Source organism: Euwallacea similis, chromosome 6 (assembly GCF_039881205.1).
Source record: "Euwallacea similis isolate ESF13 chromosome 6, ESF131.1, whole genome shotgun sequence".
Classification (NCBI taxonomy): domain Eukaryota; kingdom Metazoa; phylum Arthropoda; class Insecta; order Coleoptera; family Curculionidae; genus Euwallacea; species Euwallacea similis.
This window is the reverse complement of record NC_089614.1, coordinates 5,942,495-5,959,262: the sequence shown is the minus strand read 5'-3', so window position 1 is coordinate 5,959,262 and position 16,768 is coordinate 5,942,495. Positions and strand designations below refer to the sequence as shown.

The 16,768-nt window shown below is 34.8% G+C and overlaps 2 protein-coding genes across 2 annotated transcripts; one reads left to right on the top strand and one right to left on the bottom strand.

Annotated features, from left to right (window-relative positions):
- Positions 1-2,342: 2,342 nt before the first annotated feature.
- On the top strand, positions 2,343-14,081 carry PAPLA1 (Phosphatidic Acid Phospholipase A1). Its single transcript, XM_066391410.1, has 10 exons — positions 2,343-2,568; positions 8,708-9,073; positions 11,067-11,479; positions 11,529-11,658; positions 11,708-12,042; positions 12,093-12,240; positions 12,298-12,723; positions 12,779-12,916; positions 12,969-13,163; positions 13,218-14,081. Exons 1-10 carry the CDS (start codon positions 2,427-2,429, stop codon positions 13,757-13,759), a joined length of 2,835 nt encoding a protein of 944 aa, XP_066247507.1. The 5' UTR covers positions 2,343-2,426; the 3' UTR covers positions 13,760-14,081.
- On the bottom strand, positions 4,399-8,460 carry LOC136409522 (uncharacterized). Its single transcript, XM_066391085.1, has 9 exons — positions 8,199-8,460; positions 7,902-8,149; positions 7,537-7,816; positions 7,175-7,479; positions 6,215-6,500; positions 5,314-5,536; positions 4,987-5,255; positions 4,758-4,931; positions 4,399-4,705 (listed from the first exon to the last, which is right to left on the bottom strand). Exons 1-9 carry the CDS (start codon positions 8,452-8,454, stop codon positions 4,554-4,556), a joined length of 2,193 nt encoding a protein of 730 aa, XP_066247182.1. The 5' UTR covers positions 8,455-8,460; the 3' UTR covers positions 4,399-4,553.
- Positions 14,082-16,768: the final 2,687 nt, after the last annotated feature.

Here is a 16,768-nt window from a genome sequence, read left to right as displayed (position 1 = left end):
TGAACTGACGGCATGTGTGATTGGAACACACAATGCTTTGTGGAGAAAGTAATATGTATAGGTAATTATATATTAATCACTTTTTATTAAAATAATTAAACCCTCAAGGCCGTGTAAACACATGTTAACAGAAAATTTGTTATGCCCTCGTCAATAATAATTACATTTTAAAGTTTAATTTTGAATTATTAATCTGAATGGAGTTAATAGCACAAATGACATGTAATACCTAATCCTCGTCGGATGTTTCGAAATAAACTTGTGCGGCTGCAACAACATGTTAGGAAATACATACATTGTTTAATTTTATTTTAAAATAAAAACATGGGAATTGTGCAAATTTTATTCGTTGGAGTTTAGCAATTCTCCTGTAAAAAGAGCGCACCTACGCTGAGTAGGCAAATTTTTCCTGTAACGTGGTTCTTCTTGAGTTTGACCCCCTCAGAACATCGTCACCATCAACAATATCACCTGATTCCTTATAAAGGCGTATAGCGATTAAACAATATATCTACGCTTCTATAAAACATTATTTTTATTCGCATGAAGAATAGTTCAATGGTCTAAGATTTTAAAATATTTCGCAACTGCGGTCAACTGAGCATGTTTATTTTACAGATCGGTGACCTTTTGGGTACTTCAAATCGTGCTACGCAAAATTGCGAACAAATCAAGTAAGGTCATTTCCTAGAAGATTTTTTGAAGAATTATATTTTGATGATGAGGCGTTTTTTCTAGTGTCCAATTCATATGAATTTACTATCTTATGCTTGTAGAAATAATGGGGATAATCTGAACTGTAGGCTCAATTTTCAATAAGCTGTCAGGGGTAGCAATAACCGGTACAGTTTTGAGTTATTAAAGCTTTACAGTTCAGCATATTTTGCTGAAACTTCTTGTGATAAATGTTCTAACATTATTGACGCGAGTATTTAATGTGTGTTTATTTGTTATTGGCCAGATTCTCTGTTTGTACGTAACTACAATAACAAAAGCATACTATCAAAACACCTAATAGACACACTTGGATTTTAATGCACTTTGTACTTATTTTCCAATTTTAGGCGTCAACACAAGCTTGCGTCTACTTAACTAGTTATTGCAATTTTATTAGGTACATGTGAAAAATTAATTCTAAATTATTGATTATTTGTACACTTTACTTCTAAATGATCTGATCCTAGATATTACAACAAATTCTGTTTATACCAAAAAATAAGGTTCATAGTTTTATTTGACCCTACAGGTACATATAGTAAGGAAAGTCTTCACTATTATATAACATAATTACTACATCTACACGGTAAGATCGAAACATTTACTAATATAAATATTTGTTTTTAGTTTCTTAATCTTCTGACTTGGACACATAAAAACCTGAGTTTTTGAGTTATTGTAGACAAACGGTTATAGATCTTTTATTGCTACTTAGATGTATTATATAGGTCGGGACAACCCCGTACAAGAACAGAGAAGCTGAATGAGTCGCTACGAGAACATTACGTCTTATATCTTAACCATAGCTGGAAGTTCCGAGTTGAATTCAGTTACCGGACAGTTTTAAATCATATATTAACGCCAGTACCAGCCATGATCGTTGGAGAAACCTTCTATCTACAAATTATTGCATAAATTCTATAACACTATGCAATCCAATTCAACTAGCTATTTTAGGATAGTCATATGCATAGCACCACATATATATGTATATTCAGAGTTACTATTGTTCGTTTAGAGGAAATTTAAGGAAACCTTCCTGGAAAGCCATAGCTATTAAGGAATATACATACATATGTATTTCTTTCGTTTGGCAAAATCGCAAAGTTACACGTCAGACAAAATTTTTCGCTTAATATCTGAATCATGGGAATGAATCAATTCGTCATATTTATCATACAAACCAGGCGTTTGTCCAAAAGCGCAAATCAGTGGGTGTAAATGGTCTCAAGACACCCAGTGTAAGACCAGCTGTTGCTGATGTAAATGAACTCAACTGTGTAAAATATGTATCTGTAGCGCCATCTGCCATTGCATGCTCACATGCGAACCTATAAATGTTAACTTATCATTCATTCGCATGTGTGCCAGTTAATGCATGACTTTGGTTTTAGTTTTCTCAATGTCAGTACTATCAGTAAATTATTTGGTAAATTTATTAAGTTATGGGTCTTAGATTAAATTGCTATACTTTTTTATTCGTATATAAATTATGTATTCACCACAACGAATGATGCCAACATTTAAAAGGGAAAGCGCATGACTATAAACTTGGCAACGTGCATTATTTTCGGACACATCATTATATTTTTACCGTTTACCGTCAGATGGAGTTACTGCTAGTGTCAAATCAAAGTCAAATTGTTCCAGCTGTTAACCCACAAATCTCACAATAATAAATTATTATTTTGTATTTTACTTTAAAAAGTATGAGCGACCCTAAAAAGTTTGTGAAAAACACCCTATTTAGCCCCTCAGTGACTGGCAGTACTTATGAAGATATTTCGCAAAATGCCATTTTGCTTCCAGCAATGGAAAAACCACCCCAACCTGTCTTGAATTTGTCATCTGGTATGTTAATTTTACATAATTTCTTTTTAGTCAGTGTTAAGGTTTAAAGCATTAATTTTATGGAGCAGTAAGTTCTTCTATCGTTTTATAAATCTAAACTACAGCCCTTGATATCTCAATATCTAACAGTAATTCTAGTGTAAACATTTGTAAACATTGTCAGTTTGGGTTTAGACCTATTCAATTGCACTAACGGCCAAATTATTATAAATTAATAGCTTGATGAAGGTTACAGTAAGATTTGTTTGTGTATGCTCAACTGTGATCTCTGATGTAATATCCTATAGGTTGTGGTACAAGGGCAGTAGTAGGCCTACACATGTTAAATCTTATTCAATTTAACATCCAACCCTAGATTTATGAAGTGTATGTCTTCAGTTTCCTGGCCTTGTATCTTTATGATTATACAGCCAGATTGGTTGTTGTTCTTCATACCTCAAACACCAGGGACTACAGTGACATGTCCATTCTCTGGTTCATTCTTCAAATTAAATAATTTTCTTTGTGAAAACTGATTCTTCTTTCTTTCTATTTTTTTTTGTTTATTTTCTGTATTGCTTTGAAAGCTGAGACCCAGGGTTTGCAGGGTTTGACTCTGTCATTTTCTGAAAACCCCACTGGTGGCAACCTTAAATTCTAGCACCACAGAAATGATTTCAACCTGTGGAAAGCCCTTAGTATCCAAGCAGCAATTGTGTCAACATCTGTAACCACCAAAATGGAGGCTCCTGGAGAGATTTTGCTTCCTCAGTGAAGAACAAGAAAATGAAAAAAATATTTATAAAGTCAAAGGTGAAATTATAGTTATTCATAGGCAAGACAATTTCTTACCACACTCGCGTGTTTGTCGCATTGCAATTTGTCAGACCTGTGTGTTAAAAGTGACTATTTAATTGTTATGTATACTACTTTCTTCTGTAACCATGAACTTATACATATAAAAAAAATTTACCGGATCGGGATTTGAACCCTCAGTGTAAAACCGGCACAACCTCATTATTGCAGGTCGTCGGAGCACAATGCATGGTCATTTTCACAATGATTCCGGTATTTTATTGAATATTATTAGCAAAGTTAATATAGTTTTGTTATTTTTAAAACCTATAGGCCTCATTGACTAACACAATTATATATTACTGTATAATAATTATTTTAACCAGAATACTTCATGGCGTTGTGTTAATCATTCATTTGTTTTCCTAACACACGAGCGTATTGGCATTTGTCTTCGCGACTGCGCTGATCAATCTTGGTTTGTTATGTTTACTTTCGTAAGGAGTCCTGGAAAAAGTCATTAATTATCTAGTTGCGATTTGTGCTCACTTTGAATATATCATCTACATTTATCACTTATGAAAGTGACCTTAAAATTAGCGGCCTTTTAACTTAAGATCTAAGACTTATGACCTATTCAAAGACTACTGCTCGTGCGTGATTGAAATTCAAACTTTCATCATGCAGTTTTGAATACAGATCTGCTACCCGTGCTAATTCGCCATTCGGAATGAAGGAAACATTATTGCCCAAATTATAAGCAATAATACAGGTAAATTTGCTTCACCTGATAGAAATGGAAACATAAATGGGTTCCATTTTGAGTAATTCCAAGTCATAAATGATTAAGTAATAGATAATATACGAGCAATAAAATAAGTCAATAAAGTTATAGTGTTGGTAACGAGGTTGGTAAACTTTGAGCCCTAGATTATAGGTTATAGTTATGTTTCAAAAACGCCATATAGAATACATTATATCAAATAAGTTAAATATTTAATATGACAACTATTGAAAAGACACAAATATAATATACTTATTATTATACGCTTTAATGTAAAAAAAGTTTTACATAGAAAACGTTTTTGATTCTATGCCGAAGATTTTTCCTCAGTTCCGCTGCTGTTGGTATTAGAAGTAGGGTAATCAATTGCAAAACTGTTCCACAAGTTTAACCGATTTTGTTCCATAATAATGCCCTGGATTAATTGTCAAATTCCACCTCCTCTGTATGTGGGCAAATCATATGATTCTTTTGACTTATATTTTCTAACTAATACCACGGTAATTACAGTGACCAAAACTACAAAAAGTAATATTCCCAGTACTATCGCGGCAATTAGACCTGGACCTAAACGGGCTTCTGCAAAAAGAGGTCTATGAGAGTCACGATTCAATATTATTATATTACTTACTGTATGCATTCACAGAGTAGCTGTTACTGTTATGTAACCTGTCCACAGCAGAAATTTGGAGGTTCGGATTACAGCAGGAGTCACTGTAGTGGCCAGAAATATAATCTTTTGTTCCAGAGATATATGCATAAGGAAAGTAGAGCCCTGTAGGGTATGTGGTCAGATGCAGTAAACCTAAACAAAGATAAAAACTTTACTACTAACTGAAGGATTTGTTGTATTAACTCACCAGAGTCAACGTCATGAGCAGTGATTTCAATGGTCCATGTACCTTTACTGCATGAAGCAAATATGACTTCAGTACAGTCACTGATATAGTTGTAATCTAATTCTGGTGGAGTTTCGTCTATTATTTGCGATCCTATATCTACCAATATTTTCTTTTGAACTACCTGTGAGCTGGATTTCACAAAAAATGTGATTTCGTCTTGATAAGTGCCTGATCTAGGGTTCAGGTACAGTGTTACTATGGTGCTTTCCTGGGGCTCTAAATATCTCCTAATACAAGATTTTATTTGACTTTTTAAAGAGTAAGATGTAAATTAAAGGAAATTACCTTAAAATTGATAAACGATTCAAAATATATTTTGAGTCACTGCAAGAGAAAGTAACAAGTAGAGCAGTAGTTCCAAGATTGGATACTACAAAATATATTTCAGCAGTTGTAGTAGAAGAGGACAAAACAAGCTGTGAACCTAGTCCTACATCCACTGTTAAAGTTTGTATGGGGTAAATGTCGTTTTTCCTTAAGAAATAGCTTAAACGTTGAAAGACATTTCCTGAAAAGATCGAATTTTCAGAGCCACATTCTGAGGCCCGATTCTGTAAACTGAGAGCGTAGAACATTCCCTAGGGAGTAACGTTGAAATGGTGTATAAATACAGGTCCGACATATATCAGGTGAATAAACACCTATCATTTTGACGCCCCCGTGAGGTTTCTATTCTCCAGAATCAAGAATCTGACCCCTCGTGTTTCTATGTACATGGTGGTCCAAAACGTATATCTACATTTTATTTCTTTTGATATTTTTTTTATTTCTGTCTATATTTTTTCCAAATTTGTAGGATATATATATTGATGTTTGTTGTGTGATGTTGAAAAATATGTTGCAGCTAAAACCAATATTCACACAAGTATTTTAAAATTGGTCTTTAAGTGTTTAGCAAAAAAGTTGTAAATTTCCGAAAAATAAAGTAGTGGGTGTATTAAAATCTCTAACATATTGTGAATAAATGTTTATTTTATTTTTTTAAATAAACTTTTTTTTTACGGTTTTAAAAATACTCTAAAAATTGGTTTGAGTTGCGATACATTTTTCTCAACTTATCAAGACTTTATACATTACTGTAAATTTTCTGCAAATTTGGAAAGAATTATAGAGTAATGAGAGTAAAAAACAAACTAAAGTATGGAATTTTTTTTGAACAATTGTATCTGATATTGTAAAACAGTACCTTTAACATCTTTTCCTTTAATTAGAGCATAAAAATGTTTGGGCAGCTGCAATTCATTGCTAATCTCAATGCTGCTAACGACATTATTTTTTATGTCCGGCACGTTATCTCTGCTTTGTGTAACATACTTATTGTTGAATTTGTAACTTACATTGCCCAATACCGTCTCACCATTGCTATCTAACAAACTTACGTCGGTTATATGACTGATATTACCGGTTACGCCTAATTTCATCACATCCTTTGGAATGTTTAGCCCTAAAAAACGTAATAACCCACTTTTATTCTATGGGTCAATATGATAGGTGGTATTTGTTTGCTAGTGGTTAGGTCATATTATCTGCAGTACATTTTCATTGACCCTGAGAGAAATGCATAAAACTTATTTTTAGTCAAGCGGCAAGCGGTCAAGGAAAGTGGACAGTCTTTTCATTCGAGCATGTGGACGCGTTCCAACACACATATTTCGTAATAAAATCTATAATATATAAATTTATCAGCATTAGACATGTAAGTAGTAAACAAATGGAATTAACGCAGATTAATATTCGACTTTTCAAAATTTAGAGAAAGGAGTTGGCGCAAAGAGCAACAAGGTCGCGTATTTTTTCTCATTCAGTAATTTACATCATTTATTCAGTGACGCATCCTTTATATCATGTATATTATTTGTACAAAGTCTGTCTGAATATATTTATTGTATTAATTAAACATTAGTGCTACATGGAAATAGTCTTTAATCACAATTCTTCCTAGAGCCGCCATTGTTATGTGCTGTGTTATGTGTGCTACGTAGACGTAAGTTATCTTTTTACGATCCATTCCATGCGTGCTTTGTTCTTTACAGTTTCAAAATCGTGCAAATCTACGGATTTACGTTCCTAATATTTGTCGATTGATAACATACGTCTTACAGTCAACAGCTACACCTTATCAAATAATACGAAGTTATTTCGGTCAAAGTATCTTCATCCTACTGATAACCCAGTGGCAACAGGAAACGAAAGAGTCACTTATGATTTGATAAAACTCACCTTCTTCTGAAAAACGAAAATGGGCAGCTATATTTGAGAAAGCAAACACCGTCACATTGTAAGGTTCCTGTGAATTTTCCAAATGCAAAGTCCAAATTCCGACGGTTGGTCTGCTTGACGTAGAAAAATTTAAGTGCATTTCAAAAAGTCCGTTAAAATTTTCAAATATCGATCCTTGGGAATATTTGATGTCAATCGACTTTGTTTTATTTGAGAATGAGAATTTGTACTCTAAACATATTGGGTTACTTAAAGTCTCTTTTGAATTTGATTTGTTCACGTTCTTACCGCTTGGAGATGTTAATACTCCCTTAGTATTACTAGAAGATTTTATGGTTATATGAATCGCAGTCACTGCAGAATCAATAGGAAAAGACATATCCCTGCTATTTCTTAAGTTTTTCTTGGAGAATATTAGAGATACGTTGCTAGGAGTTTCATAGGCATGGTACTTATAGTTCTCAAACTCTGGTTTTTGATTGACAATTAATTTTCTGCCACCAGAATAGGATCTAATGTTATGCAGGATACTATTGGAAAAATGCTGCTTTTCATTTACAGTGTATACCTAAAAAACATTAGTCACTCTGCCAACTTGTCTTTTTTTTTTATAGGAGGCCAAGAGTAGAATAAACACATTAGTAGGTACTTACTGTAATATTTTTACTTAAAATTATGTTTAAAGCATTATTTTCCAAATGTTTATCCTCATTCATGTAAGCGTTGCTAAAAATAATAAGAGCACTATCCTTTGGTAGAACTTTAGCCGTTTGGAATAATGCAAATACTGGTAGTGATTGGTTGGGACTTGGTTGAGATCTACTTTGAGACGCCAAAGAATTCAGTGTGTTATAGAATTCCTTTATGTTATTAAAGCTCTTTTCCCAAACAGTTGAAACACCTGGATTTTCTTAAATTTAAAATTTAAAATTTGTCACTGAAATTCATACCTGAGTTATTAAAAGTTACGAGCCACAAGTCTGAAGCGTTGAAATACCCTTTTTGAACCACTTCAAGAACATTTTGAAAATTTTGGCATGAGTCATCAATTAATAGGGCAATCGGGTTCCTGTGAATTATAGTATCCTGTATTAGTTGTTCATCATCAAGCAATTCGTAATTGTTAGGAGACTCAATATCCTCAATATTAGATGCTCCTGCATAACAAAACACCATCACAAACAGAAAACCGCGGTGAAACCACATATTTGCGAGCTATCAAAAATTTAACTGATTGCTTCAAAAATTTCACAGGCTTTTTGTAGTGAATGTTACCACCAATGGGTTAGGTCGGATGTTTGCAAACCAAAAAATACTTATAACCGATACCATTGATAGGTTTTGTTTTATCAGCAAGTGCAGTAATCAGGTGAAGTTTAACATTCAGACATAAAATGTGTTTTCTCATGTATAAAATTAAGTAGAGCAAATAATGCCCTTACAATTCTTTTCCTTTCAGAACAAATTTTACAAAACACTCTTTCAAGTAATACCCAAGATCCGTCTGCGGCAGTTCTAACTCCAGTGGAATCTTTTACGAGTCAACCTCAAATATCCACCTCGACCTACTTTCAGCCGGAGTCTGAAAATCTTGACCTCAATTCTCCTCCTACCCAGCCTGGTTCCAATTTATCTTCGGTTCTGTCATCATTTTCCCAATATTTACGTCTAGGAGCTGGTGGCACTCAGCAAAATCAAGTTGAAATTGAAAATATAGCCGCACCGGCACTTTTGGGTATTGACCAGGATAATATAGACGCCCCTCCAGTGCCTCTGTTTGATCCTACAGCGGCTCCAGTGGGGCAAGTTTCAGGAGCTCCTACGGGTAATAATACAAACTGTCTCAGACAAAAATTGACAGAAGAATACCAGATTTTGAGTTAAGTAAAGTTGTTTTAAAAATGCGCTTTTCTTATACACACCCGCATCAAAATAGTGTAGGGGACCAGGTAAAACTTGATGCGTGTAGTATTATAATTGCAGATTAAGCATTAACCAATTCAATTAATTAGGAATTTAAAAGAAATTGATTGAACATAAACAGTTAAAAATAATTAACCACATTCAGTACAATGTGTTTTAATTGACAAATATAACATTTTCCATAGGAATAACATTTTAGATGTTCAATAACAGAGTATGGTCACCACGATTGCTTGACTCCCCCTGGACATGGTTCTGATTTGCTTATCGATCACATTTCAATAAATATTTTGCCATTTCTCATGCATACACTTAACGGTTCCTCTTGTTTGAAAAACCATGCCATGCTTAAAATATGTTTAAGTTCCGAATTTTTAGCATTTGCACAATAGTGCAATGTGGGCAATGTAATAAAACTACAAAATGAAAATTGTCAAGCAAAACTCCTTTGCGACCATTCCACTGATTGTAATTGATTATTGCAAATAGATAGAGAAAGTTGTTGATCAAAATAGTTATAAAATAAAGCTGCTAATTAAAGAATTGAAGTAAAAAATTAGATTTAGTTTTGAAACCTGAATCGAAGTCAGCAGGTCTGATAAATGGATAAAAAACGTATCTAATGTTTTTGGATAGACTGGCTGTAAAATCACTTTGTATGGACGCAAAAATGAGCAATAATGTTTTAATTAGACAACAGGATGTAAATTTGAATTTTGATATGCTTTTCCATTTAAAAACCCGGCCTTGATAGGATGTTTCTCGACCAATTCCGATTCCACCCCAAACCATAATAATAATTTCTTCTTGGTATAGCCCAACTTCCTGAGCATATGCGAAACGATTCCGTGTTTCCGGATCTTCTCCATACCCGAAGATTTAGGATGTAGAGAACTGGAACTTGGTCTCGAATCCAATCTCGAGTCATTAGTCATGACAACATGAACCCCCCTGCTCTTGCTAATTTAGATATTGTACCCATTCTAATTGGCGTGAGCGATTGCCGTGTGACAACACAGCTCTAAATGGATGGGTATGTAGTCTAACCTCATAAAATCTGTTTTTACAGTTTGGTCGCAGACTACTATAAACTATATAAATTTTGCAGTTCATTTTACAATTTATTGGCTGTATAACGTTTCGGTTGCGAAAGGCTTGATGGCGGAGAAATCTGTCTTGAATAGCATTCGTTTTCCTGGCGGGACCAAGATGTTCTTTTACGTCGCCAGTTTCTTTATAACGTTGCCACAGGCATCCAATGTAGTGATGAGTAACCGGCAAATTTCCCAAAGGAATTTCCACTGGGAAAAGGAAAAGTCCCAGGAATTTTACGCAAACCCAATTCTTTGGGGAAAAAACGGGAACTTTTAATTGTATTATTTTAGTCAAAAAGTGTTTTATTTTTTTTACCAAAATGTGTTTCTTGTACGTAATGGAGAAGATATATTTTTATAATATTCTTTTATTTATTATACTTTTTATTAAAAAAATATATTTTTTTGTACAGCAGTCAGGATATTGCATTATAACCAACTCAAAATTGATATCGAAACACCAGTAACTTTCGTATACTTTTATTTCCTATGGGTTGCACGTGCAACGATAAAGAAATAAAGGTATTTCACATAGCTCTGTACCGATATCTACAACAACAAGGTAAAACAAACAAAGTACCCTTATTTTAAATATATTTTGTTGAACAAGATTGGGAAAAAACAAAAACAGTTTTTGTGGTGATACCCAAATTTGGGGCACCCTGTAAAACGAGGTAGATAATGACCCTGCACAACAAAAAAGGCATTTTTAAATTAATTTTGTGGTATCGTTTTGTCGATCTTTTTCTGGGACATCTTATATAGCATTTTCAATACTTCATACTCATTAATTTTTCTCAGGCCCAGTAAATACATTTAGAAGAGCTGGGTTAAAACGCCCTGTATATGCCCCAGTTCCCGGTCTTAGTAGCAACCAGTCTGCGCAGAATAACCCTCAATATTATTTTTCTCCCCCTCCTCCACCCTCTGTGGTACCTACAACATCCTTCCAACCTCCAGTGAATCAACTTTCAATATCTCCTGCGAGTTCAACTTCGTCAATTCAAGACGTTACCTTTGCCCTCAATAGCCAGTTTAAGCCTATTAATCCTCAACCTCCCTCAGTGCCGTCCGTTAAGCCCAGTATTCCGCAACCACAACATTCCACACATCTACTTAGTTTAGGACCTGTAATGGACGCCATTCCAGCTAGTGAAGCTTTACCTTCAGTGGCTGATACCGTTACTAATGGGAATCGTCAAGGGGCACCAGGAGTATGGTTTTCCATGAGTGGTACTGCGGGTTTTGACAAATATTTTTTAGGTACCCACCACAAAAGTTTATAGGCCAGTTTATCATCATTGGTTCCACAAAAGAGGGACTGAAGAAAAGAGCTCGTGGGCTCCATTTTCGATGGTAGATTCACTTTCTTTGGAACATGCATTCACTTCTAGTAAGCTTGCGATTCTGTCACAATCGAGTGATGATTAAGATTTTTGCAGATGATTTAGATCCTGAGAAGATGATTGCCACAGATGGAGGGCGTCATGATGTGAATATCTTGAGACGCCAAAAGACTCCAGTTTACTGGAAAGGGGCTACATGCGAAATACGGCGATGCTCCTGGTTTTATAAAAATACAAATGATAGGAACTACGTGCCATATGAAGAGAATATCGCAGCAAAACTGGAAGAAGAATTTAAAATAGCTTTTGAATCAAACCAGTGGCATCGGAAAATTTCTCTTATCAATGGAGATACTGTTGAATTCCATGGCCCTGACGTTTTGGTTCTTGTTGCACCTGCACCTTTGAACGATGCATGGTCGAACACGCCTGTATGTTTCAAATTTTATTAATTTTAATTATTAAATTGTGCAATTTTTAGAATCAAACACGGCCTAGAATAGTGAAAAGAGGTATGGATGAATTTGATATTGATGAGGGGGAGCCTGCAACGGTTGACCATGTCTTATTTATGGTTCATGGTATTGGGTCAGTTTGTGACCTCAAGTTGAGGACAGTAGAGGAAGTCGGTAAGTTTCATTCAATTAGTTTCTAGGAATTGGGTCTTATATACATTCCCCTTGCAGTTGATGAATTTCGAAACATTGCCCTTCAACTAACTCAGTCCCACTACAAATCTTCCTGCGAGCAAGGGGTTGTCAACAGGGTCGAAGTCTTACCAATAAGCTGGCACTCGTCTTTGCACTCGAAGGAGACTGGAGTAGACGAACAACTTAAAAACATCACTTTAGAGAGCATTCCAAAATTAAGAGCTTTTACCAATGATACTATTTTAGATGTGTTATTTTATACAAGCCCTGTTTATTGCCAAACTATAATTTCTACTGTAGGAGATGAACTAAATAGGGTGTTTAATCTTTTTAAGCAAAGAAATGTTGGTTTTAAAGGAGGTGTGTCTCTGGCGGGACATAGCCTGGGTTCCTTAATTGTTTTTGACTTGCTTTCTCATCAACATACTGACAATGCCCCCGAGGAGGAAGAATCCAAACAGGGTTTGATTATTTAATTATATTTAGGGAATTTCTGCCAAATTTTGATATTTTACAGAGGTTTCTAGTGAGAACAAAACGCTCTGTAGACGTATAAGTTATATGATGGGGTCAGTAGGAGCTGGACAACCAAAAATCAGTTATCCTCAGTTGGAGTTTAAACCTTCTGCTTTTTTTGCACTTGGAAGTCCTATAGGTATTTTTCTGTGAAAATGTATCTAGTCCGGAAAAAAGTTTTTTTTACACAGGAATGTTTGTCACTGTAAGGGGTTTAGACAAACTGGGGGAGAGCTTTTCTTTGCCCACTTGCCCTGCCTTCTTTAATATTTTCCATCCATATGACCCAGTGGCATACCGCATAGAAGCTTTGGTTAATCCAGAGATAGCGAAATTGAAACCTGTTCTCATACCGCATCATAAAGGGAGGAAACGAATGCATCTAGGTGATCCTCCATGTTTTTCCAACAATAACTCAATGTAACCTAAATATAATTTAGAATTGAAGGAAACAATGGCAAGAGTAGGAGCTGATCTTAAACAGAAAGTTTTCGATTCTATGAAAAACACTTGGAACTCGTTCTATCAATTGGCGATGTTCCACAGGTCAGACCAACCTGCTTTAGAAGCTGAAGTGAACAATAGCATTCAATCACAGCTGGAAACGACCCCAGAAGAAAACGAGCATGACGCAGAACTTTTGCAAGAAGCAACCGACATTTCTTTAGGACAGTTGAATAATGGAAGAAGAATTGACTATGTACTCCAAGAGGCTCCTCTTGAATTTTTCAACGAATATATATTCGCTATTACTAGCCACGTGTGCTATTGGGAGTCTGAAGATTCAATTTTAATGATTTTGAAGGAGATTTATTCATCATTGCAAGTTCAAACTGATTCGAAAATACCTCAACAAACCATGACCATAGAAAGACCCCTTCAGAAATTGACCTCGCCTATGGGTATGGATCCTACTAATCCGGTAGCACCAAGTGCAAATTTGCCTCCTCCTCCTACAACTGGTTTTGTGAAGAAAACATAGTACATGCTTTACGACTGGGTGTATCATCCTTTAGCCGAGAGATACGCCCCTTTTTTACTGGTTAAAAATCCATATAAAATAAGAAAACTGAAACGAAAACTGTGATCTTGATGTTGTTAAATCTTTGTTAAGTGGCGTTTATCTTCCACTTGTTTGTTGTTTAGCATATCTGTTCTTTCAGAAGCATTTCATGTCGTACTTGTTACGATTTTGTTTTGCTGTTATTTTAACTTTTGAACAGTTGAGCAGTAAATTCGAGGGTATATATAAATGTAATATTTAATATAAGTTTTTTATTAAATGTTATTTTGTATTTTTCAAATTGAAAGCTCTATTACCTACATAAATTACAATGGTACCTATTTTCCGGCTTCAGGTGCTCTAAATGAACGTGCCTAAAAATGAATTTTCCAAGATCCTAGACCTCAATTGTCCAATGTCCAATCCATGGAGAATGTAGAATTCAAGTTAGTAAAGTGTAAGTGAAAAATGAATATTTTCCAGAAAAATTGCAAAAAGGAAGTAGGTTAATTCAATTTAGTTCAGACTAGATACGTACTTCTTCAAGGGTCTTCCGCAACCTGGAGAGCATGCGTTTAAAGATAGCAATTCAGAAGACTGAATGGATCCCTTGCAATCAAGGAGGAATATCAATTAAATTAGTACTTTTGGAGAACCGAAGATTGTAAGTAAACTATGCTTGGCTGTTTATCTGGGGGTACCTTACACTGAAGTATAAACATGAAAGTTCATGTTAAGCGAAGTATCGATTTTTTCTCTGTGTCCCATATTTCCGCAATTTAAAGAATATTTATACACATTTTGAAGAATATAGAATATTCTGCACCTTCTAAAGTGAAAAAGTAAGATGACGTTCAATTAATTTTTTGAATTATTTTTTCAGTATGAATCTAATCATATACTGCAACCTGTAAAGGAAGGCAACAACCCAAATATTTGATGAATAGGTAAGTAGGCTGAGCTTCAGGCAATAGGTAAAAATATTATGTTTTGAAGGTGACCAGACCAGATTGAAATTGTCATGTCGTAACCGAAATGGCCTCGACTAACTAGTCAAAAGTCTAATTTCTGGTTCAATATTTGGTGATTTCGCATTCAACTCCACTGATTTGATTGTCCAATCCAATATTAACTTCGATATTTTATTAGTCGTTTAGCCGATAAATTTTTGAAATTGAGTTTTCGGCGGCAACCAAATTTAATTTTGCAAGTGTGATAGTGCAATTTGTGAAGCAAGTTATTCAAACAAAGGTATTGATTATCAATTTTGTGCTAAAAATCGCAATTTTCACTGGAAATAGAAATAGTATTAAGAAAATTGAAACGTACTTAGGCCGTCGGGTTTTACGTCAACCCCCTACTGTATTGCGAAACTACTTCCATATTAAACCGCTTAGAAATGCATGATTGAACGCAATTCGATGCAGATTCTCGCTCATTACCCATCTGATTGAACTGAGATGTGCACTATATTTGTCAAAAGAGAAATAGAAGACGGTGTTATTATGTACGTCATGATCTTTATCTATTGGGGCGATCATATATACAACGTGCCAAAAAACTGTAAGAATCAACGATATTAAAAACGAAAAAAAAACACATTTAAGATATTTTAGAAAGATCTTTAATATTTCAATCAATACCACTTTCAAATTGAAAGTTGAAAGTACTATTGATTAGAAAAGTTCGTGGAAAAGCCAATTAATAAAGTGTTTATTTACTAATACGGTGGCGCGCACCTATATGTGGTGCCATCTAAGCGCACACTGTCTCATCTTATACGTGAAAAATCTTGTTATTTTAAATTTAAACAATTCTTACTCGAAAACATATATTTTCATAGATACCAGGATGCTTATTTATATTCCCTAACTTCTTATTAGAGCCTGTCTTTGAGCACTTACTGCTACTGCTTTGGTGGACTTTCAGAGGGAGGTATTCTATACCTGCGTTCCAATATTCAAAAATTTATTAGATTATTTATTGATTTTTAAATTGAATATCCAGTGGTTATTCCATGTACCGTGATCAGAAAATATTCTATGAATCATTGAATATTTATAGAAAATTCTTTAAATATATCAGATACTCATAGCAGATGTAGGTATGTATTTATATAGTGTATTCGTAGAATACCTAGTACTGTCTGGAAAAAGCACTGAACTCACTGTCCAGAATAATGCCAAGAATTGCCTGGTTTCGACCAATAAAAATACGGTTATTGACAAATGTACCTTTTTCAATAATGTATGCTGCGTAAGTCTAACATGAAGCCCTTGGATATGAGACGTATGAGAAGCTGATGAAACAGGTGACCAGACTAGCATTGCTGATTTTAAGCACTTGTCGCACAGCGCGGGTCATGTAATTGCGAAGATTCCACCCATAGCCTTATTGGTCAAGGAAAGAGTGGGTGTCCTGTATGCGGGGTCATGGCAATAAAGTTTCGAGGAACGAGAAATTAACTGTGGCATGGCAGGAAATATGGAATAAATATCAAGGGTGGACAAAGGTTTTTATCAAGGATATAAAAGAGTGACTGAAAAGGAAATGGCGAGAAATAAAATGTTTTATCTCTCAAGCCTTAACTGGACACCCGGTTTTTGCTGATATTTACATTGAATTGGCGAAAGGCTAAGAAAAAAATACTGGTATTGAGATGGAGAAGATACACCAAATCATACTCTCTTCCAATCAAAATATTTTGCTGCTATCTGATATATAGCAAAAATTAAAGATGTAATTCTCATAAGTGTAGAGGATGTATCAAGGCTTATCCTACAGGTGCAACTCTGTATTTCGCAATAATGGAAATGTAAAATGATATAGTGAAAGTCAAATAATGTGAAGAAGCAGTTTGCCAGATACACAGTAAGAAAGTTTCATTACCTGATGGAAGTTTCACCTCTCACTCAAAGTAATGCTTGCGGGCGGTCTCGAGGGGATTCAGGGTGAAGACTCGAGGTGTTTTAGTGAGAACTGGTTTCG

Bases quoted from the DNA above. Each gene is read 5' to 3' on its own strand.
- PAPLA1 (XM_066391410.1), top strand. From the start codon at position 2,427: ATGAGCGACCCTAAAAAGTTTGTGAAAAACACCCTATTTAGCCCCTCA. The intron at 9,074-11,066 runs GTAATAATACAA...AATTTTTCTCAG, and splicing joins AGTTTCAGGAGCTCCTACGG to GCCCAGTAAATACATTTAGA. The intron at 12,241-12,297 runs GTAAGTTTCATT...TTCCCCTTGCAG, and splicing joins GAGGACAGTAGAGGAAGTCG to TTGATGAATTTCGAAACATT.
- LOC136409522 (XM_066391085.1), bottom strand. From the start codon at position 8,454: ATGTGGTTTCACCGCGGTTTTCTGTTTGTGATGGTGTTTTGTTATGCA. The intron at 5,537-6,214 runs GTACTGTTTTAC...CGATCTTTTCAG, and splicing joins TAAAGGAAAAGATGTTAAAG to GAAATGTCTTTCAACGTTTA. The intron at 5,256-5,313 runs GTAATTTCCTTT...ATCTTGTATTAG, and splicing joins AATCGTTTATCAATTTTAAG to GAGATATTTAGAGCCCCAGG.